Below are 22,138 nucleotides of genomic sequence, written 5' to 3' on the forward strand. Positions count from 1 at the left end.
ATGCCGAAATCGCAGCGTTTCGACTTGGCGGCGAGCACCCGCTGACCCGTCCCGGCAAAGAGCGGCGTCGCGGCCACCCGGGAAGTGCCAGCGCATCCCCGGCCGCGGCACCCCCGCTCTTGCCCCCCGCCCCCAGCGCCGCGGGGACCCCCGCACCATGCGGGTGCTCAGCCTCGGCCTGGTGGCCCTGACCTGCGCCACGACGGCACTGTGCGCGGCCGGAGCCCAGCGCCGGGCGCTGGAGGGGGGCAGCCGCCGGCGTTACCACCGGGTGCAGCACGGCCACTGCAGCTACACCTTCGTGCTGCCCGAGGCCGAGCTGCCGCCCTGCCCGCCCGCCCCCACCGCCCCCGGCCCCGCCAACGCGCTGCTGCAGCGGGACTCGCCGGCCAGCACCACGCACGCCGGCCACGGGGCCGCCCAGCGCCTGCGGCACCTGGAGAGGATCCTGGAGAACAGCACCCAGTGGCTGCTGAAGGTAGGGTGCGGGGCGGCGGGGGGACGGGCGGCAGGGTGGCGTGGGCGCCGGTCTGCCTGCAGCACCCGAGCGTGCGACGTCGCCGTGCCGGCTGCCTGCTCCAGCTCCCTGCCTGCTTCAGGCTGCCGGAGGCAGAGCTGGGGACGTGGGGGGGGGGTGCGGTTTGTGCCCACCCAAGCGGCGGCACCGCGGCCAAGTCGGCGTCTGCCCCGCAGGTTTGCAACCTGGGCCTGATCCTGGCCTGTTCGCGCCAGGCACTGGCTCCTCGGAAGGGACGGGTGCTGCGGGTGCTGCAGCTTGCGAGCGCTGCGGCTCGCGGGTGCTGCAGATCGCCGGCGCTTGCCGCTGCGGCTGCATCCACCTGCCATCCCTGCCGTGGCTTCTTGTGGTCCCCGCTGGGCTGGCTGTGCCGGGAATCCCTCGGGGCTCAGCGCTCCCTCTTCTGGGTCTGGATGCGGCCCTGTTGGAAAGCTCTCGGGAAGGGTTTGGGCAGGCGGCAGAGCGAGGGATGCAAGGGCAGGGGCTACCGAAACCTCTCCGGCTTCATCGTTTTCCCACTTACGGGCTTTGCCAAAGCTCCTGGCGCTTGGTGAGACTTTGAGTGGGACCCGTGGCTCCCAGGCAGCCCCCGCGGGTGGGTGGGTGCAGGGTGGGGGGTAGCGGGGTGCCACACCACAGGGGCCGCGTGCCCACGGGGGTGCCCCCCACCCTGGCTCGCCCCGTCCCCACCACCCACGGCAGGAAGCGGCGTTTCCTTCCCGAGGGCTCGCGGGCACTGCTGGAGCCCCCGAGCGCAGCCGCCTGCCTCAGACCCAGGAACAGCTCCCGGCCGGCTCGTCCCGGGCGGGGGGCTGTAAACCCCGCGCCCCGGCAAGGCAGCGGCACCGGGACCCTGGGTGCCCGCGCTGACAAGAGGGCGAACAGCTCGTCCCCGGCCGTCACCAGCCCTCGAGCCAAGCGGCACCGCCAGCACCACGTCCTCGCCGTGTCCCACCGGGGTGCAAAGGGACCCGTGTGCCTCCGCACCCCGGTTTGCTGGAAGATTCCCTCCGGCTGAGCAGGGCTAGCGGTGCTGCGGGACGGTGCGTGCTGAGCCCCCGCAGCCCGCAGGGCCGGGGTCAGACACACCAAGCCGGGGGTCCCGAGGGTGGCCTGCACCGGCCACGCTGCTTGGGGACCCTCTCCTGGCCGCTGGCCGCGTGGGGACGGCAGGGCAGGAGCAGGCAGGTGCAGGGATGTGCAGGGCTGTCCCTTGTCCCCTCAGCCATCCCAGATGGCAAATTCCTGCAAAAGCTGGGAAAACGCTGAGCCACGGCTCCACTGAAAGCCAGCCCGGGGTGTCGCAGAGGGATCGGCAGAGCCAGCCACCACGCAGCCGGCGGCAGCGCATCTCCGTCACTGCGGAACGTGCTGGGTCTGCCGTGCTTGCACAGCCCCGGGGTGCCTGCACCCTGGGGTCCCTGCCCTGGGGTCCCTGTGCCCTGGGTGCCCAGACCGGCTCTGAGCTTCTCCCGGCGCGAGGGCAGCCTTTGGGCATGGCCGAGCGAGGCGGGGGCCAGGGGTGCCACCGCAGGTGCACATGGCCCTGCCTCGGGGCGGGCAGCTGCGGGCAAAGTGGGGCTGCACATCTGGGCAGCTGTGGGCAACGATGCCGCGCACCGCAGCCCCAAGGTGCAAGAGGCAGTGGGGCACTGGGGAGCCAGCACCCCATCCCACCCCATCCCATCCCATCCATCTCATCCCATCCCATCCCATCCATCTCATCCCATCCCATCCCATCCCATCCCATCCCATCCCATCCCTTCCCATCCCATCCATCCCATCCCCTCCCATCCCATCCCATCCCACCCCATCCCATCCCATCCATCTCATCCATCCCATCCCCATCCCGTCCCATCCCATCCCATCCCATCCATCTCATCCCATCCATCCCATCCCATCCCCTCCCATCCCATCCCATCCCATCCCATCCCATCCCATCCCATCCCATCCCATCCATCCCATCCATCCCATCCCATCCCATCCCACGCCATCCCATCCATCTCATCCATCCCGTCCCATCCCATCCCATCTCATCCATTCCATCCATCCCATCCCATCCCATCCCATCCCATCCATCCCATCCCATCCATCCCGCAGCACAGCTCCTCCGGCAAAGGCAGTTTTTAGCCTGTTTTTTTCTGTTGTTCCTTGGCTTTCCTAATTTAACCGGAGCTGCCCAGGGAGGCTTGTTTTGGTCGGACTCCAGGCCTGAACAAACAAACCGGGGCTCGAAGGAGACATCGGGTTCGGGGACGGATTGTAAACAACGTTACGTCCCTGGCTGCTCTGCCCTGGTCCGGGCTGGGGGCTGGGGGACCTGCCAGCAGGACCCCCAGCACCCAGCAGGGCTCCCCAGGCCCCCTTGGGTACCCCCAGCACCCAGCTTCCCCAAGGGACCCCATCTGCAGCACTGGGGTGCTGGCCCACCCTCCCCACGTGCAGCCCCCCCCCATGGCCGGGAGGGACAGGGACGTGGCGAGGACCCGGCGCACGGGGACGCGTGGCTCCTGCTCCGTGCCGTCGGCCGTTCCCGTCTCAGGAGGAATTCATTTTAGTTCAAACACAGACATTTGATGGAGCCACCGGGGCTGGGGGGGGAGCTCGGGGCGGGACAGGGTCCCCAGCGGGGCAGTGGCAGCTCTGGGACGCCCGCGGCACAGGGGCTGGGGCTGCTCACCCTGGCACGGGTGCAGGGGGCTTCCCCCCAACCTCTGGCCCTGGGCCCCCCCCAGCTTGTGCTTGTGGGATGCTTAGAAATGCCGGGACTGGATGGGGACGGGGACAGGGGAGGGATGCGGCCGCAAGAAGGTGGCACAGCACCATCCGGCCGTGGGCGACAGGTCCCCAGCACCGGGACAGCGGGGTGGCAGGGGTTCCTCCTGCCCCAAAGCAGCGTTTTGGGGTGACCCACAGCACCGTGGCCCCCCCCCGGCTGCTCTGCCCTTCTTGGTGAGGAGCGAGGCTGGTGGGATGCCTCCAAGCCCAGGCGAGCCCGGCTCAGCTCAGCACCCGTGGGGCGAAGCGGGGATGATCCCGGTTTCCCTGCCCTCTGCACGGAGCCTGTCCCACTTGGGTCCCCTGTCACCCGTGGCCGGGGACCCCGTGCCCCGCTCCATCCCCAGCTGCTCCCAGGAGCTGCTGGGGCCGGGGGCCGAGGCTCCTTCCCCGCTGCGCTCAGCCCTCCCCGTGCCAGCCTGACCTTTTCCACGGGTATGTACTGCCCTCGGGCTCGCAGATATGTTTATTTAAAAAAAAAGAAAAAAAAGGCAAGATTGAGAGGGAGAAAAGGCCTCCCCGAGCCCTGTGAAACAACAAGATTAACGACGTGGTTAAAGGGAAACTCTCCAGCAATCACTCAGCTCGGGGAAATGTTTTCCAGACGCAGCTCTCCGACCTTTCCCCACTTCCTCCCTGCGAGCACACGTTCCCGCGAGGGAAAATCCCCGGGGAAGCGGGGCCCGAGCGATGCTGGCCGGGATGCCCGGCCCTGGCACCCTCCCGCCCCTCACGGGTGCTCGCGGTGGGGTGATGGTTTCGCCGCTGCCCGGGTCTGGAAAGGAGGGAACGGGGCCCTGCCGCTGCCGGCGAGATTTCATCATGCGCAAACAAGTGCAGAGCAGAGCCCTGCGCCCTGGCCCGCTGCCGGCCCCGCTCCCGTGCTCAGCGTCCCAGCACCGCTGCCTGCCCGCCGCACCGCCTGCGAGAGCACCGTCCCACCCCGGCCGGTCCCACATGGTCCAGGACCCCGTGAGATGCGCGGGGATGCGGGGCTCTGCCCGCACCGGAGCGGGACCCGGTGCGGCGTGGGGACAGGGGGATCCGTAGGGCGGAGGGAGCCGGGGAGCCCCTGTCCCCTCTCGCTTTCGGGGGCTGCCCAGCATGGGGTTGCTTTCCCAGCGTGGGCGGCGGCACGGCCCCTTCCGCTCCCTGCGGCCCCCGCCGAGGGACCGTGCCCCCGCCGAGGCCGTCGCCCCGGGGAGGGGCCGAACGGGAACCTCATGGTGGGGCCGCCAGAAATAGAAAAGCCTTTGGGAAAGGCAGCTCCCCCGCGGGCTGGGAAAGCGGAAGCAACATCTCAGCTGTGTCCGCAGCCGGCTTCTTCCCAGCCCCGAGCGCTTCCCCGTGGCGGGGCAGCACCGGGTGCCGGACACCCACCTTCCCCGGCCGATGGTGGCCGTGTCCCCAAGCCTGGGAAACCGATGGCTGGGGGCCGGCAGCTGATGCCGATGCTGATGCCGATGCTGGCCGCCCCTTGCCCGGCTGCTCGGCACAGGCCACCCCAGCCGGAGAGCAGCCCCAGCTTGCCAGCAGACCTGGGCGCACACACGCCCGTGCCAGGTCCCGGCAAGAGGAAACCGGCCGGCACCGCAGCCCAGGAATCTTGGCCGCCGGCGCCCAAGGGAGCTCCCCCGCGGCAGCGCAGCCTGCGGGCAGCTGGCTCTGTCCTCCCGATAAGCTTCAAAGGGCCCCGAGATGGGTTGTGCCATGCCGAAACGCTCCCAGGGATGTGCCTGGGGGCTGTGCCGAGCGCTGCCAGGCTCAGCCAGGGTGCCAAGGGAGGACCCGGCAAGCTCCCCGAATGACCCGCCACGTCCCCGCTCCCCTCCGCAGCTGGAGAGCTACATCCAGACGAGCATGAAGCCGGAGATGGCGCAGCTGCGGCAGACGGCGGTGCAGAACCAGACCGCCACCATGCTGGAGATCGGCAGCACCCTCCTCAACCAGAGTGCCGAGCAGAGCCGCAAGCTCACCGACGTGGAGGCCCAGGTAGGGGGTGGCCGGGGCGCACGGCACGCGTGTTTCCATGTCCCCACGTCCCCACCACCCCCGGGACCGTGGTGGGCGAGGTGTTTCTCTGCTGCTAAAAGTGGGGCGATTCCCCGAGGTGATGCACGGTTTAACGCACCGGCGCGCAGAGGCGCCGGGGTTGCGTGAGCCCGGTGACACCGAGGACGTGGCGTGGTGCTGGCTGCTCGCACTGACGCTCCCCTCCGCTCCCGGGGCAGGTGCTGAACCAGACGTCGCGCATCGAGATGCAGCTGCAGGAGAACTCCCTGTCCACCACCAAGCTGGAGAAGCAGCTGCTGCTGCAGACCAACGAGATCCACAAGCTGCAGAACAGGAACAAGTAGGGCCTGGGGTGACCCGGGACAGCCCCCGGACCCCGCGGGGAGGCTGGCCTCTCCCACCCCAGGAGTGCAGCTACACTTTGGGGGGGGGCTTGAAGCCCTCCAGGGGCCGGCTGGCTCGCGGGGGGATCGCACAGCCCTGGCACGGCACCTTGGGCTTTGATCCCCCCGAGCTAAGCGTGTCCCAGAGGTGCCAGGCAGGGTGCAACTCAGGGGGTGCGGCAGGGAACGGGGACAGCTCTGGGTCCCTGCAGACGTGCTGGGGACGGGTCCGCTCGGCCGCCTGCTCCCTGCCCGGCTGTTTGGCAGAGGTGCAGCCCCCCCCGTCACCGCTGCCTCCCCCTTTCAGCATCCTGGAGGTGCGGGTGCAGGAGATGGAGGTGAAGCACCAGGCAGAGCTGGCGGGGGCTCGCTCGGAGAAGGAGAAGCTGCAGCGCCTGGTGAACCGGCAGAGCGGCACCATCGAGGAGCTGGAGAAGTCGCTGCTGGCCGCCAGCGCCAACACCAGCCTGCTCCAACGCCAGCAGCTCCAGCTCCTCGAGTCGGTGCAGAGCCTGGTGCGCCTCGTCTCCCAAGGCAGAGGTGAGCCGGGGCGCGCGGGCAGGGCGCAGGCAGCGGGAGAGCTCCTCACCCCTGCCCGTGGCGGTGCAGGGCCCCCGTGCTCAGCTCGGGCGTGGGTGACTTCGCCCCGAAAATGAGCCCTGGATTGCATCCGAGGAGCAGCTCCGAGCCCCCGGGGGAGGGTCCGTGTCCTGACTCTGCCCGGCCACGGCAAATCCCCAGGCTTAGGCTGGCGGCAGCCCCAGAGCATCGCAGCCGTCGCCTCGCCCAGCCCCAGGGAGACGATGCAGAAGAAAGAAAAAAAAATAATCCGTGGGCACAAAAGCATCCAAAGGGAGCGGGGAAGAGCGACAAAACCAGGCGGGGCTGCGGCAGCAGCGGGGTTTCTGCCGTCTCACCGTCCCCTCTGCCGCAGCCCCGCTGCCTGGGCAGGAGCAGCGCTTCCAGGACTGTGCCGAGGTGCGCCGGGCAGGCGTCCATGCCAGCGGGGTCTACACCCTCCACATCGCCAACCTCAGCGAGCCCAAAAAGGTGAGCACGGCCCGGAGAGGGGTCCCACCGCAGCACCCCGGGATGCTGCTGACCCCAGGGCCACCCAGTGCCACCCGGTGCACAGCAGCCCCGTACCGCAGCGGCTGTCCCTGTGGGATGGGCACATCCCAGCCCCTCCTGGTGGGGCAATGCCCCCCACCCTGTCCGGCTGTGGGGGCTGCGGAGGGGGCGAAGGCAGGAGGGGGATAAAATTGATTTTAAAGGCACCCCCACAGCCCACCCATGAGCGCCGTGCCCCAGCCCCTGCCCACGGCCACAGAGGGAGGAGACACCCCCCGCCCCCCAGCCAGGCACCGGGCACAGCACATGCACGCCAGCCCCTCGGCAAGCTCTAGCACCCATGCAGCACCCACGCTGAGCTGCCCAGCCTGGGGGGGGACACGCACCCCACCGCCCACCCCGAGCCAGCCCTCGTCGCCCCACTCCGGGGCCCATCCCGGCTCTCCCCGCTGCAGGCGTACTGCGACATGGAGACGGACCGAGGGGGCTGGACCGTCATCCAGCTCCGCACCAACGGCAGCCTCAGCTTCCAGAGGAGCTGGAGGGAGTACAAGCAGGTCTGCGCCCACCTGGGGAGGGGGTGCGCCCACCTGGAGGGGCCTGCGCCCACCTGGGGGCACCCCAGCCACCCCGCGCTCACCCTCCCCGCCGCTCCCCCAGGGCTTCGGGGACGCGGCGGGCGAGTACTGGCTGGGTAACGAGGCCGTGCACCTCCTGACGAGCCAGGCACCCTACGCCCTGCGCATCGAGCTGCGGGACTGGGAGGGCGGCCAGGTCTATGCCCACTACGGAAAATTCCAGCTGGGGAGCGAGCGGCAGCTTTACAGGTAGGAGAGAGGCACTGCGGGGGTGGCCGCCCAGCCCTCCCGAGGGTCCCCGGCTGTCCCCGAGCCCCGCGGGCAGCGGCGGCCACGGGCGAGGGCCGGCTGCGGTGCCCCGGGGAGGCACGTGGCCCCGGGGGGTGCAGGATCACACCGGGCTTCACTGGGTTTTCCCGGTGGGAATACGGCTCGGCAGAGCTCCTCCCCACGTGCCGGGGGACATTGCTGTGCCACCCGCTCCTTCTTCTCCCCGCGGGCTCCCGAGAACCCAAAGTAGATTTTAACGCATGAAATTCCACCAAGGCAGAGGGATTTCCCATCCCAGCCAGCCGGGCGCGGTGCCAGCAGGCAGCCGGGGCGTTCGCACCGCGGCTCGACGCTTGGGCAAATGGGGGCGACGCGGCTGCGGCCGCCGGGCGTTCCTGGGGGTGCCGGCCATCCCCAGGCTGCTACACCCGTGTCCGGGGAGGGATGCTGTGCTCCTGGCGCCAGGCTTGCGAGGACAGCGTGTGCTCCCAGGACCATCAGCCTGGCCGTGGGCAGGAGGGCTGGCAGGCAGCGGGGCGCGTGGGTGCTGGGCTGGAGATGGGACCAGACCCTGGAGATCGCCTGCACCGTGCATCCCATGCATGCACCGAGCTGACCTCCAGCAAAGAGGACCAGGGGAGCCTCGGGGGGGTCCCCTCTGCCCCAGCATAGCATGACCCCCATCCACCCCTGGGGACCCCCAGGACAGGCCCTCCAAGCCCGCAGACTCAGGCCAAGCCGCAGCTGCAGGATCTCTGCCTGCATCCTCCCGTGCCGGCCCTTGCTCAGCTCGCGGCATCCCACGGCCTAGGACCCGTCCCGAGCGGGGCTGAGGGGCTTTGCGACCCCCCCCCCCCCCCCCCCCCGGCAGCAGCCAGCCGGCACTGATGGTGGCCGCGGCCACGCCGCGCCGGGCCGGGCGGCAGGCTCTCGCTGCAGGACTACAGCGGCACGGCCGGGCAGCAGAGCGGCATGGCGCCGCAGGGCACCCGCTTCAGCACTCGCGACGCCGACAACGACAACTGCCTCTGCAAGTGCGCCCAGATGCTGTCGGGAGGTGAGCGAGCGGGGGGGGGGGAGGACACACGGTCACACGGCACCCACGGGTGCCCACCCGGGATGCCACCCTCCCGCCCTGCTCCCTCCTCGCAGGCTGGTGGTTCGACGCCTGTGGCCTCTCTAACCTCAACGGCATCTACTACCCGGCCCGGCACAACATCCGCAAGCTCAACGGCATCCGCTGGCACCACTTCCAGGGGCCCAGCTACTCCCTGAAGGGCACCCGCATGCTGATACGACCCGCCGGCTTCTAGCACGCCGGCGGCCAGCGTGGCACCTCAACCGGTGCCAGCCTGGCACGGAGGGAGGGGACCGGGAGAAGGGATGGCTGGGGGAGACCGAGCCCTCCCAGCGCTGCAGGGAAGCATTTCCCCCAGTTATTCTTTTTTTTTTACCCTTTTTTATCCCATCCTCTGAGATCCTGCGTGTTGCGGAGAGGGGCTGGGCCTCCAGCTCCCCGTGCCACCTCCTTCACCCAGGGATGGGGGGTCCAAGGCCCCCACCCCCGGGACCCCCTGCACGCTCAGCCCGGCTCCGAGGCACGGCAGGGGCTTTGCCTTTTCTGTATGTTTTAGGGCATTGCGAAGCCCCCGCGGTCCCGCTTTCCCCGCCGCATTAGGGTAGCTGGCGGGGATGGGGGTCCCTGCGAGCGCGAGGGGCCGGGGCCGTCCTTCCGTCCCGTCCTGCCCGGGCACGGCCGTGCAGGGGGACGCGGGCTGTCCCCTCCGGCGTGCGCCAAGCCACCGTCCCCACGCGCGGCAGCACGGGCACTGCTCCTTGCGGGACCAGGCTGGGTGTTTCCAGCCCCTGGGGGTGGGTGGGAGGAGTGGGGGGAGTCCTCGAGGACCCCGGGGGGACCATCCCCACGCTGGGATGGCCGACGGCCCCGTGCTGGGGGAGGCAGCGCTGGCAGGGGGCTGGCAGAGCCCGGGGACGGGGCTGAGGGGTCACGGGTGGGGTGGGGGCTGCGGTTTGAGATGGGGCTGGGGGACGGGGGGTGGTGGGAAGGGTCCTGGGAGCGGCTTTCGGGGGGGGGGGGGGCTGAGCTGAGGCAGGGGAAGGAGGGAGGGAAATGGGGGTGCGTGGTGGAGTCGGACACATGGGGAGGAGGGGGGCAAGGGGCCGAGACCCCCCTGCACCCCCAGGCCCCCTGCCCGCGGTTGCATTGAGCCGGCAAACCCGTGCTGAGGGTTTTTTGGGAGCAGCCCAGGAAGAGCGGGGCGTGGAGCAGCCGGGTCTCCGGCCGGCAGCACCAGGGCCCCCCGTCCGCCCCCCCCGAGCTGCCGCAGCTGGGGCTGGAGGCACTTTTATTTTTGTATTAAAGAGATATTTATTTTCCGAGAGTCGGCAGGGCGGGAGCGAGGCGGGGGGGGGGGTCCCTGCACCCCACCATCCTGGGACAGGCACCCGTCCCCCCGCTTCAGCAACTGGGACGGAAGGGTGGGCAGAAGGGCTGCGGGACAGGGCGGGACAGACCGACCCTGCGCATCCCCAGGGGACCCCTGAGCCCCGGGCAGCTCAGTGCACGAGTGGGAGGGCAGGGCTCGGTGACACCCGGTCACAGCCCGTCCCTGTCACCCTTCTGCAGGTGTCCCTGTCCCCCTGCAGTCCCTGTCCCCGTCACCCTCGGTCCCGTTGCCACTAGAGGTCCCCTGCAGCCCGGTGGCAGCTCCCCCCCCCCCCCCCCCAGCACCCTCACCCTTGGGGCCAGGGGTGCTGCACTGGGTTCCCAGGTCACCTCTCCCACTGGGTGCCAGGAAGCCGTGGGGACCGGCAGCAGCGGTGGCAGCTGCCAGGGACCTGCTGCCTCCGTGACACCCCGGCACCCCAGTGCCCACCTCCCCAAAACGGGCCCGGGCAGGGGTTCGCTGCCACCTAACCCCGGCCCCCCGCCGCAGCTCCCGAGGGACAGGGCCAGTGCCCCGGGGGGACAGGAGGGACACAGGGACGTGCTGCCCTCCCCGTCGGGACAGCGGGACCCGCGGGCAGGGCGCTGGCACCGGCACCAGCTGCGCACGTGGCAGCGAGGAGGTTCCCGACGCCTTGCCCTCGGCACCATCCGGAGGCATTCGCTCATTAACAGTGATTAAAGCACGTGACGTAGTTGGCACTTCCAGAAGATGCTCATCAGTGGGGCTGTGCGGAATAATTAAAAATGGAAAATACGGGGGGGGAGGGGGGGGGCCACGCGGGAGCCTCGCCCTGCTCCCAGCGAGCAGCACCGCAGGCAGCAACCGCCCCGGCACAGCCGCCAGCCCCGGCCCCCCCCCGGCCCCCCGCGCTCTGCCGGTGGCTGGCGCGGTGTGGCCGCACCTGGGCCGGGGGCTGCGTGCCAGATGGGGGGGCGGCCCCCGACCCGGGGTGCTGGGCCCGGCTCCCCGGACTGGAGCGTCGCTGGTTTTTTTCCCTCTCCCGGCTGCCTGCCTGCAGCCCCTGCCTGCACACGGGGCACCCATGGGAGACGCCGGCACAGAGCGGCGATGGCGGTGGTCCCTCCTCCCTAGGAATAACAGACGGGCTCAGCTGTGGCTCCCCAACGAAACCGGAGCCGCCGAGAGGCAGCTGCCAGGGAAAGTGATAGGGAGCGCGGGGGCCGTCCCGCTGTCCCCAGCAGGGACGTGCAAAGGGGGGGCATTCCCGGGGGGGCACGCGTCGCCCCGCCACGGCTGCGCCGGGGTTTCGTGCGGGCAGTCCCACGGGTGCAGGCTGAGATGACGACTCCTGCCTCGGGAACACGGCTCCTCCTGTCCGTGCACACAGGCCACGCACGCAGACACGCGTGCACACTTGGACACGCGTGCAGACGATCACGCGCGCACGCGCGAGCACACAGGGCTTTGGACGGCCGCGCAGCCACGGCAGGTCCCAGCCACGCAGGGCGCGGGATGCCAGAACCGAGCCGAGGGCCAGCAGAGCCTGGAGGGGCACGCCGGCTGCTCGGCCCCTGTCCGGCGGGGGCCGCGGGGGCTCCCCCCTCTCCTCGGCAATAGCAGCAAATTTAGACCAAGCCCTGGACGTGCCGGGCTGAGGAATCCGGCGGCACAGCCGGTCCCAGCCGCCGGCAGGGATCCAGTTCCCGCAGAGCTTTCCCTGAGGGCGAAGCCTGTCCCCGAGCGGGTGCCCGGGGTCCCCGTCACCCTCTGGTTTCCGGCTCTTTGGGGAGGCACCCAGCACCCCACGTGCCGTCATTAAGGATCCCTTGGGTGTGCGCTTCCTCCCCGGCCCGCTTCGTCAGCCTGACTCACGGGCCGGACGCCAGCCCCACGTCCTGCCCACCGTGTCCCCGCTGCCACGTCCCGGGCAGCCGGACCTGCCTGTCCCTCGGCGGCAGCCGGATGGATCCCGCACCCCGGGCAGACACGCGCAGTGCAGGAGCCGGGCTGGGGTGGGAAATCCTTCGTCCCCGTGAGGGCTTTTTTGGGGACCCCAAGTGCTGGATGGAAGCCCCCGTCAAGGGGTGCCGCCCCGACCAGCAGCTGCCGAGCCGGGGCTGAGCCGGGGGGAAGCGCTGGCTGGGGCGGGACGGGGTGGCGGCAGCTCTGGCCCCTTCAAAAATGAAACCTTGTCCCCTGCCCGTCACCGCCACCGTGCATGTGGCATTTGCCAAGCAGTGCCCGCGCCAGGCCGGCTGGCTCCCTGCACCTGTGGAGCCATTTGCAGCCGCGGCCCCATCACCGCAAGCTGGAGCCGGAGGGAGACAGCGGCAGGGCCGGCGTGCAGGTAGGGTCCCCTGGGCGCGGGCGCTGATGGCGTTGGTGCCACCTTCCCAGAAGCCACCTGCCCACGTGGGATGCACCAGCGGTGGGACCTCACCGGTGCAGGCAGCACCCGCAGTGCCGGGGGCCGCGGTGCCGCCCGGGGATACCGCACGGGCGCTTTTCATCTTCAAAGCTCTCCCTGCGCCGACTTTCATCCTCGCGCCTCCCCAGCCCGCCTGGGAGGTCTCCGCTATCGCTGCCCCCATCTTGCAGTCCCGGAGGAGCCAGGACTCAGCCAAGCTCGGTGGTGCTTTGCCGGAGCGGGGCGAGGAGGCGGGGGGGGGGGGGGCTGCATGGTCGGCAGGGTGCTGGCTGCGGCACAGAGGGGAGTCCCACGGGCCAGGGCTCTGCCGGGACCTGCCGGACCCGACCACCACCCCTGCTGTGCCCGCCGGGCCCCGCGCTGGCACGCCGCAGCACCCCGAGGGTGTCTGCCCCATCCCAACCTCCACCGCCTCGAGAGACAGCAACGCACACAGCCTCCAAAGCACAGAGATTTAATAAAACCGGCTGCGTTCTTATTATTATTATAATTTTTGTACAGATCAAACATCAGGAAAAACACTAGAAATGAGGAAGAGACCACCATAACTGTCGTCTTCATAAATAAGAGGGCCCAGCGTGCCCGGAGCTGTGTCCCCGCTGGCACCCGGGAGGGGACACAAGTGCTCGCAGACACTCACGCTCATGCAGCCCTGGGCTGCTCGAAGTGGGGGGACGGGTTTGCCCCCCCTGCAAAGCACCCCGCTTCTCCCAGACCTCCAGCATTAAGATGGGGGCTGCCAGGACACGGCCCCCCCTTCCCGGGCAGCACGGCCCCCTCGGTGGAGGCTGCAGAGGGGCAGCTCCTTCCCCGGGGCTGTCCCGTCCCCCCCCCGCGGGGAACTGGCCCCGTACCTCCCACCCACGGGTGCTGGCGAGGAGCAGGGCAGGCAGCAGGTTCTGGCAGCGCAGGCAGACCGACCGCACGCGGGCTGCCATGGCAGTGGGCAAGGGGACGGCGTTGGGGACCGGCACGCACCCGGCAACACGTGTGTCCTCTGCCCTCCCGCGGGCTCGTGGGGACCCGGCTCGCCGGTGCCGGCGCGGGGGTCTGACGGAGCCAGAGCCAGCGGGAAGGATGCCCGGCCACCACACCGGGGCTTCTGCCAGTGCCGCCGTGGCACAGGGGGCAGGGAAGCAAGGGGGGGGCTGAGTTTGAGGGTCCTGTCACCGTCGAGAGGTCCCTGCTCCACCTGGGGCACAGCCTGCGCTCCCTCCCCATCCGGCATCGCCTGCTCGCGAGCAGCCCGTCCCCGGCGCCTGCCGCCACCGCGGCACCGCTACACGTTGGAGACCTGCTGGGGCTCCCTGGCCTGGCGCAGCCCGTACAGCCACTTGATGACGCGGGCGTTGCGCTCGATGATGGAGATGCCGTAGGGGACGCGCTGGGCCGGCCGCCCCTCCGGTGTGGCAGCGCTGGGTGGCGAGCAGCCGCCCTCCGAGCTGGCCGTGCTCACGCTGTGAAACTTGAGGGACACGATGTCGGAGCTGGCACGGGCGAAGTGCTCGGTGCCCATGTCCTGCACGTCCTCGGGGTCGAGGCCGCAGTAGTTGAAGAAGCGCTCCAGGTCGGCGGTGGCCCGCGAGAGCCGGTCGCTCAGGTCCGACTTGGAGCGGTGCAGCAGGGGCTGCCGGCGGGCGCTCTCGGGGCGGGCGGGCGAGCTCCGTGCTGGGGCCGCAGGCAGCCCGCCCGGGACAGGGGACGCGGGCACCGGCGTCGCTTGGCCCCGCGGAGCCCCGCAGGGACGGACGTCCACCCTCCGCACGGCCACGCTGCCGGGGGGCTTGGCAGCGGCGGGGCTCTCCAGCGGCTTGCCAGCACCCTCCGCCCCACCGCCCAGCGCCGCCGGCGCCTCCGCCCTCCACTTGCACTCCCGGCCCAGCGGGCTCTCCGCCTTGGGGAAGGGGCTGTCACAGAGGTTGATGAGGTTGTTGAGGATCTCCAGGTCAAGGGTGGTCTTCGGGCCACCAGCCTCGGCACGGCGCGGCCCCGGGGGCGCCCTGCGGCTGGGGGTGAGCGCAGCCCGGCGCACCCCCGGGGTGAAGAGGGGCTGCTTGAGCAGCGGCGGCTTCACCGGCTCCTGCTTGGTGCTGGCGACCTGCTGGCTCTTCACGTACTTGGCCTTGTCGGCCTCCAGCCTCTCCACGGCGCTGGGCTTCCCGGCACCCGGCTCGGCGCGCCGGCGGAAATACGCGGGGCCCTTGCGGAGGATGCGGACGGGCATGGCCGAGGTGAAGGGCGCTGTCACCGTCACCCCCTTCATGGCATCGCCGGCTTGCAGCGCCTCGACGGGCATCCTCCGCGCCGGCACCGTGGTGCGAGGTGGGCGGCTGCCACGGGCAGCGAGCGGCTCACGTGCTGTCGGCTGCAAAGAGGGGCTGGAGTGAGGGGCAGCGGCAGCGGCTGGCTGGCGGACGCTGCCTGCCTGCCTGCCTGCCTGCCTACCCCCTGCCCGCGCCCCGGCCCCGCCAGCAGACAAAGGCTGCACAGGGCTGTGCGGTGCCGCACTGTCTGCGCCGGCTGCGCCGGGCTTCCTATTTGAAGGCAGGGACCACGCCTCCGCCCGCTGCCGAGGCCTCCCCGAACCGTCCCCTGGCCAATCGGCAGAGCAAGCCTGCTTCAAACTGCACCCGGGCCAATGGGGCCGGCAGGGAGGGTGCCCTGTCCCCAGAGAGGGGCACCCTAGGGAGTGAGGCCGGGGCGGAGAGGGGTGGCTGTGGCCTGGCAGCCCCTCACCGATGTTCTGCCCGCATCGCCCATGCCCGGGGGAGCATCGCCTGCACCCAGGGGTGCATCGCCCACTCCCCAGGCAGCATTGCCTGCATCCAGGGGTGCATCGCCTGCACCCGGGGGTGCATCACCCACTCCCGGGGGGGGGGTTGCATCCCCCACGCCCAGGGGTGCATCGCCCACACCCAGCAGTGCATTCCCACACCAAGGGGTGCATCCCCTGTGCCCAGGGGTGCATCCCCTGCCCCACTCACCCACCACCCCCCCCCAGGCTGGGGGGTTCGGGGCTCCGCTCCCTCTGCTGCTCCCCCGGCTCTCAGCACCCTTGCAGGCTCTGGGGCTGCTCCCGGGCTCCCCGCTCCCACCTAGAGCCCCCTGGAAAGCACCGGCGGGGATTTCCACCCGTGCTTCCCCGGTCAAGGTGTGCCAGGAGCCGCGCTGGGCTCCTGTGCACCCCATGTCCTTGGGCCCCCGCCAAGCCCAACAAGCGCAGCCGCCCGCCCCAACGGTTGCGCGGAGGCACCGGCCCGCCCACACCGGGGCGGGGGGGGCCCAAACCAGCCCTGCACCCCTCTGCACCCCGCTGCACCCCCCTGCCTGGCTGCCCCCGACGCCCCTGCCTGGGGGTGGGCACAGCCAGAGGGGCCCCAACGCACAGAGGGGCTCGGGCAGTGGCGGGCACGCAGGGGGACGCGTGGGGTCCGATCTGCCCGCGCCTCCCCCTCCCTCTCCGTCCCCCTTCCCGAGCTGCTCTGAGAACCCCCTTGGGGGTCCCCGGCTCGGGGCACGGGCGAGCCCCGGGGAGGTAACGGCGAGCCCCGGCACTCACCGGGTGCAGCGGGGGGCACGGCAGGGGCCAGCGTGCGATGGCCCTGAGCAAGCTGCCGTCACCGTCGGCCGCTCACCTGCACGCGCAACTTCCTGGGTGCAACCCAGAGCCCGTCCCAGCGTCGGCGATGGCCGCGCCGTCTGCAAGCCCGTGCGAGCCAGCGCGTCGGCCCCAGCCCCCTGGAATCTGTACCCCAACGGGGTCCCCGTGCAGCAGCCCCCCCCGGCCACATCCTCTGCGCCTGACGTGGTGACAGGCGAGCGGCCTCGGGGAGGCCGGCTGTCCCTGTCCCCAGCCCCTGCCCGGGGGGACACGCCGCCTTCTGACTTGGAAAGTGTCCACGGGGGGCTGGCCCGGCATGGGGACAGCTGGGCACGGTCCCAGTGCCGGTACAGAGCCTCCTGCCCTGCTCCCTGGGGGCGGCTTTTCTGCACCCCACTGCAGGGAGCACAGCGCGGGGGAGACCTGGGGACAGAGCCAGCGGTGCAGGGTGCCAACGGCCTCGCTGGGCAAGGACAGGGACAGGCAGGGCCCCCCCAGCCAGAGCCGTGCTTACGGCCCCCACGGGAAGCACAAATGCACGGGCAGAGCCGGGTCCCGCAGCCCAACTCACCCAGCACCAGGGCGCTTGCCGGGGCGGTGGGGGGTGCCAGCTGCCAGTTCAGCACCCATGCAGCAGCACCCCAGACCCCCCTGCACCCCGCAGCAGCACCCAGCCGACGGCCGGCCCCGCTGCCCTTGCACCCTGTGCCAGGCACAGGGAGGGCTCCCCAGCTCAGCACGGGGGTGCAAATGTGCCCCCCCCCCCCCCCCCCGGGCAAGACGAAGCGGGGACACGTCCCCACATGGGGTGCTGGAGCTCAGCCCGGTGCCAGAGGCTCAGCCCCGGGGCCCAGCCACGGAGGGGATGGCTGTCGGGGCACAGGGCCCCCCAGCACAGCCACCCGTGGCTGGCGTGGGCTCCCTCCCCTGCCCGGCTGCCAAGGACAGCCCGGCCAGGCACAACCTGCTGCTCCGCATTCCTGCGGTGCCGAGCCGCCTGCCCTGGCACGGCCACGCTGAGCCAGGCTGCGCCGAGCCGAGCCGAGCCGTCCTTCGAACAGCCCCAAAAACACAGAGACGTTATCGCACGCCCCAAGCCCGGACGGAGTGCGGGGATCCGAGTGCCAGGGCTGACAGCCCCGCTCGTGACGGGCGATGCCTGGCCGCGGCCCTGGCTCCTCTCCCTCCCGGTGTGGACAGCCCAGCCGGGCTCGCTTCGGCACACCGGATCATCTCCTGCCTGGAGAGCTCCAGAGAGCTGTGCCGGGAGGTGTGCGGTTGTGCCTCCCCCTCACCGGGTGACCCAGCCCCACGCCGATGGCACGGGACCGGCACGGGACCGGTACGGGACCGGCACCACCTCCGCCACCTACCTGGATTGGCCCTGCGACGTGGGAGCCTCCTTGGCACAGCTCAGCCGCCACGCTACTTCTCCCCACGCTCGTCCTGGGGGTATCCCGGTGTCCCCACGTCTCCTCCTCCCCAGACGCGTCCTCCCCTTCTCCCCGCGGGACGGCGGCTGGCGAGGCGCTGGAGCGGCTCCGTGCCACGGCTGCTCCCGCTGAGTCAGTGCTGGGTGAGGACGCCCTCCGAGGCAGCTCAGCGCTCACATGGGATTAAAACCACGGGGCATTCCTCCGCTCCAGGCTGCGTCACGCAGCGTGACAGTAGCCGGTGACATCCCAACGTGGGTGCCGGTTCAGCCCGCGGTGCCGGCCGGGCAGCGGGGATGCGCAGCCTGGGGTGCTCACACCGCCAAAGCCAAAACGCCTCTGCACGTCCCCTTGCCCGCTGCGGGCAGAGGGTCCTGATGCCCTGCCAGGGCTTCAGGGAGAGGGGAAAATTCCCAGCCCTCCCGCGGGCAGGGAGCTGCCACCCGGCTCCCTGCGTGCCGCCGGCACGGCCAGCCGGCAGGGCCTGCTCAGGTTTGGAAAACTCGCCTTCTTTCCCCGTGCACCGGGCAGCGACCCTCCGCAATAAACTCCAAAATGCAGCAAAATAACCCGGAGAGCACGAAGGGAGGTGACAGAGCAGAGCAGGGTCACCAAGCCCACAGCCACGGGGGCCTGCTGGCCTGAACCCAGCCCAGCGTCCTCCCAGCTACGGGCATCTCCCGTGGCAAGGCTCTGCACGGAGGGGCCGAGCGTTTGGCCCGTGCAGCATGGAGCTCGATTACAGCCGTGCATTTTTCAAACTGCTCTTGGAAGCAAGACAAGGAGCCGGCGGAGGGAGAAGAGCCGAGCGAAGCACACGGAAAACAGCCGTCTGGGTGCCGGAGGGCTGCCCTGCTCTTGAGCAACGGCAAAGGCGGATCCGCACAACAAGCTCGGCTGGAAAAACGCTGCCCGGCACGGCAGGTGAGGGCAGAGCCTGCAGGCACCCGCCCGGCCAGGCTGCTTCCCCCTGCGGCTGCCGAGCCCGCGCCGGGTGCAGGCAGCCGGCTGCAGGCAGCTGCCTGGGCACGTCTAGGTAGCAGGGTGCTTTTGGAGCGGGGTGCTTTTGGAGCGGGGCGTTGGAGCCAGGCAGCACCCCAGAGCCTCGCCCTCCCTGAGAGCATCCCGGGACGGGTTTTGGGAGGGCAGCCCACCACGGGAGCGCTCCCCCAGCACCCGGCTCGGCACCTCTGCCACTGCCCTGGGGACACGGGGACAGGGCAGGGATGGAGGAATGGTGTTTGGAAACGGAGGGGCAAGCGGGCGCTGGCGCTGGCTCTGCTCTCACCTCCCACGGAGGCTCAAGGGCTGGGCCCCGCCTCATGCCGCTTCGAGGATGTCCCGGCAGCTAAATGCAGCCGCCAACGAGCAAAAAACGTGCTCAGAGGCCAAATCCTCCCTGGAAATGCTGGGTGGAGGCGGCTGCGGGTGCCCGGCAGCGCCCACGGAGCAGCGAGGCCGGGGCTCGGCGCGGCTCGGGCAGCCCCAGGCAGAGGCACCCCCGGAGCCGGGATCCCCCCGAACCCCCTCATCAGGGCAGGTGCTAATTCCTGGCGTTTAATTGCAGCCCCTTGCCGCGCTGAGGCTGCACCCAGCTTTGCTGTGGGGCAATCGCCCCTGCGCCACGTGCCCTGCCCTGGGGTGAGCCGCTGCCCGCTCCTGCCTCAGTTTCCCTAGCTGTGGGCTCTGCAGAGCAGCTCTGCCGGGCAGGGGCAGCTTTCCAAGGGTCCTGGGGACTTGATGGGGAAGCTCTCGCTGGGCCCAGCATCGCCCGTGGGCAGAGGGAAGGGTGCTGCCCACACCGGGCTCTCCCTGCACGGCTCCGCAGGCGGCAGCTCGGGGCCAGGAGCCTGGGAGGTGACAGATGGGGACGTGCCGGGCGCGAGGCCTTTGTCTGCACGGTGGCGGCGGTGCGCGGCGGCGCGGACCCGCAGATGGCGGCTGCCAGCAGGGCCGGGGCCGCAGCCCGTGGCCAGGCGAGCGCCGGGCCCTGGGGATCTGGCCCTTTTGTCGGGGTCTCACCTCCGGCAGTGGCCCCTTCCCAGCCGCCCCCCACCAGCCTTTCAACTTTCAACTTGACCTGCTCCTTTCACATGGAAATGGGATGCAAATGGAGCCGGGGGGCTGCCGGGGGCCAGCGGCTGCGACCTGCCAGCGGGTCCCCACACCCAAGTCTGGGGGGTCATACCCAGTCGCCCGGGGCGGCCGGTGGTCCCTGGGGTGAGGGTGTCCCCCAGCAATGGAGCAGCAGCCTTCCCCTGCCCAGGAAGACCGTCCCCACGGCTCTCAGCTGAGGACAGATATTAGGGGATGGCTCTTGCCGGGGCTGAGCTCCAGGACAGACCCCCGCTCTCCCGGGCTGCCGATCCCCCCGTGCCCTCCCACCCTTTGGGCACCCCTGCGGCACGGGCAGCGTGCCCGCCCTGGGGAGCCCCGCTGCGCACCCTGCCCTGCGCTGGCTGCGGTTGGGGATGGGTCCCCAGCCCTGGTCAGGAGGGGAGGGGGCTTCCCAGCGAGCCGATCACCGGAGCCCGGCAAAGTCCCGCGGCCGGGGACCGCTCGGCTACCAAATGTTGCCATCTGCCTCCGGGGCCTTCGCTCGCATCTGCCGGGGGTGCGGAGGGGCGAGGGGCCGGGGGGCCAGGGGCTCAGCTGCAGCGCGGGAAGGGGGTGGAGGAGGCACAGCCGTCTCACGCCGCGCAGGCAGGGCAGGCAGCACGTGTCGGGCGGATTTGGGTGAGGAGCGTGAAGCGGCGGAGTGGGGGTCCCGCACCCAGCACCCCCTCAGGCTCCCCTGCCCCTGCACCGCAGCCGTTCGCCCTTGGGAAGGGTCTCACTGTCAGCTGCACCGCTCCTGTGTGCTGCCAAATTAAACATAGGACAGTCGCTGTCCCCTCCCCGTCCCCATTCCCATGGACGCATGGGGACCTCAGCCGCCCTGGGTCCAGCCCGACCCCCCCGCTCCTGGTTTCTCCCAGCATCTTGGACCTGCTCCCCCCCTCCCAGGTCCCCCTGTACTGGTTTTGGCTGGGATAGAGTTAATTTTTTCCACAGGAGCTGGTATGGGACTGGTTTGGATTTGTGCTGAAAACAGTGCTGATAACCCAGGGATGTTTTAGTTATCGCTCAGCAGCGCTCGCACAGTGTCAAGGCCTTTTCTGCTTCTCACACCGCCCCGCCAGCAAGCGAGCCGGGAGGGGGCACAGATGGGACCCCGCTGACCAAAAGAGATCCCAAACCGTACGACGTTGTGCTCAGCAATAAACGCCGGGGAAGGAGAAGGAAGGGGCGACATTCGGAGCGATGGCATTTGCCTTCCCGAGTCGGCGTCAGGCGTGCTGGACGGCAGAACGCCTGCCTGCCGCGGGCAGCAGCGAAGGAACGCCTGATTTTGCTTCGCTTGCGCACGCAGCTTTTGCTTTCCCTATCAAACTGTCTTTATCTCAACCCACCGGTTTTCTCCCTTTTACCCTTCCCAGTCTCCCCCCCATTCCACCCGGGCAGGGGTGACCGAGCGGCTGGGGTGGTGCTGAGCTGGGGTTAAACCACGGCAGCACCTCAAACCGTGCCCCCCCCCACGGGCACCCAGCTGGGCCAGCACCGTCCCTGCGGCCCCAGGGACACAGGGACACCCTTGTCCCCACTGCAACCCCGTGGTTGGGACAGGGATGGAGCCAGGAGCAGGGCAGGGTGCAGGGGCCGGCTGCAGCCCCCCCCCCCCCGAGGGACAGGCACAGGCAGGGCAGGCAGGCAGGCCACTGGAGAAGGCAGCCCCAGGTTTTGCAGGGCTGCAGCCCGCTCTCCCAGCGACACCCGGTGGGTGCTGGGGGAAGAGCCGCCTTGAGGTATCCTGGGGCGGTGGGTGCTGGGGTGGGATGGGGGGGATTGTGCTGCTGGGGGTGATCTTGCCTCTGTTTCCTCACCTGTGGCACCTCCCGGCTAGCGGAAGCGGCTCATCCGCCGGCTCACGGCTTGGCTGATCGCCTGGTCCCATCTCACCGGAGCAGGGGTCCGAGGTGCCCAGCCCCGGAGTGCACCCGAAGTGGGGTAGCCGCCATGCTGGGGGGGTCCCCGAGGGCCCCAGCACAGCCCGTGACCCTGCAGAGATCCTCGGTGGGGACAGGCACTGGCACTGGGTGACATTCACACCTGCAAAAAGCAGCCTGAAATAGGTGGGACGCCGTTCAGCCGGGGACAAGTGCAAAGTCCAGGACACCGCCAAGAATAATCGCCGGCACCCAGCCAAGCCAGGGCGCACCGGGCCAGCAGTGCCGCTGCGGCGAGCACCCCGCGCCGTGGCCGAGCGGGCGGCAGGCATGGGGCTGTCCCTGGCGCTGGCGGTACATGGGGACGCAGGGCAGCGGTGGCCCCCAGGGCAGGGCAGGGGCCGGGCTGTCCCCAGGCTGGCAAGGAGAGGGCAGGAGGTGGCTGGAAGCCAGACGTGGCACAGTTGGACTTTGGCCACCGGGACAGAGTTTGGAGCTGGAAGGCCCCACCTGGTGCCCAGGGTCGGGCTGCACGGGAGGAGCTGGGCTCGGTGGCGGGGAGGGGGGAGAGGGGAGCGGGACCCCACGGCCGGCCCTGCACCCACCCGGGGACGGGGGCTGCGCTGGAGAAAACTGGGAACCCACCGG

General features: G+C 70.3%; 2 protein-coding genes across 4 annotated transcripts; one reads left to right on the top strand and one right to left on the bottom strand.

Moving 5' to 3' along the window:
- Window positions 1-9,468, top strand: ANGPT4 (angiopoietin 4). 2 transcript variants are annotated; one of them, XM_075517329.1, is made up of 9 exons: window positions 1-478; window positions 5,132-5,287; window positions 5,527-5,648; window positions 5,999-6,231; window positions 6,626-6,741; window positions 7,218-7,319; window positions 7,423-7,589; window positions 8,537-8,667; window positions 8,763-9,468. In XM_075517329.1, the coding sequence occupies exons 1-9, from the start codon at window positions 158-160 to the stop codon at window positions 8,921-8,923; spliced, it is 1,509 nt and encodes a 502-aa protein (XP_075373444.1). In that variant the 5' UTR covers window positions 1-157; the 3' UTR covers window positions 8,924-9,468. The 2 variants fall into 2 exon arrangements, with proteins under 2 accessions (XP_075373444.1, XP_075373445.1); XM_075517330.1 differs by lacking the exon at window positions 7,218-7,319.
- Window positions 9,469-12,938: 3,470 nt separating this feature from the next.
- On the bottom strand, window positions 12,939-21,785 carry FAM110A (family with sequence similarity 110 member A). 2 transcript variants are annotated; one of them, XM_075517331.1, is made up of 2 exons: window positions 21,428-21,785; window positions 12,939-14,835 (listed from the first exon to the last, which is right to left on the bottom strand). In XM_075517331.1, exon 2 carries the CDS (start codon window positions 14,764-14,766, stop codon window positions 13,750-13,752), a length of 1,017 nt encoding a protein of 338 aa, XP_075373446.1. In that variant the 5' UTR covers window positions 14,767-14,835; window positions 21,428-21,785; the 3' UTR covers window positions 12,939-13,749. The 2 variants fall into 2 exon arrangements, with proteins under 2 accessions (XP_075373446.1, XP_075373447.1); XM_075517332.1 differs by lacking the exon at window positions 21,428-21,785 and adding an exon at window positions 17,445-17,654.
- Window positions 21,786-22,138: the final 353 nt, after the last annotated feature.

The sequence above is a fragment of the Mycteria americana genome, chromosome 14 (assembly GCF_035582795.1).
Source record: "Mycteria americana isolate JAX WOST 10 ecotype Jacksonville Zoo and Gardens chromosome 14, USCA_MyAme_1.0, whole genome shotgun sequence".
Lineage (NCBI taxonomy): Eukaryota > Metazoa > Chordata > Aves > Ciconiiformes > Ciconiidae > Mycteria > Mycteria americana.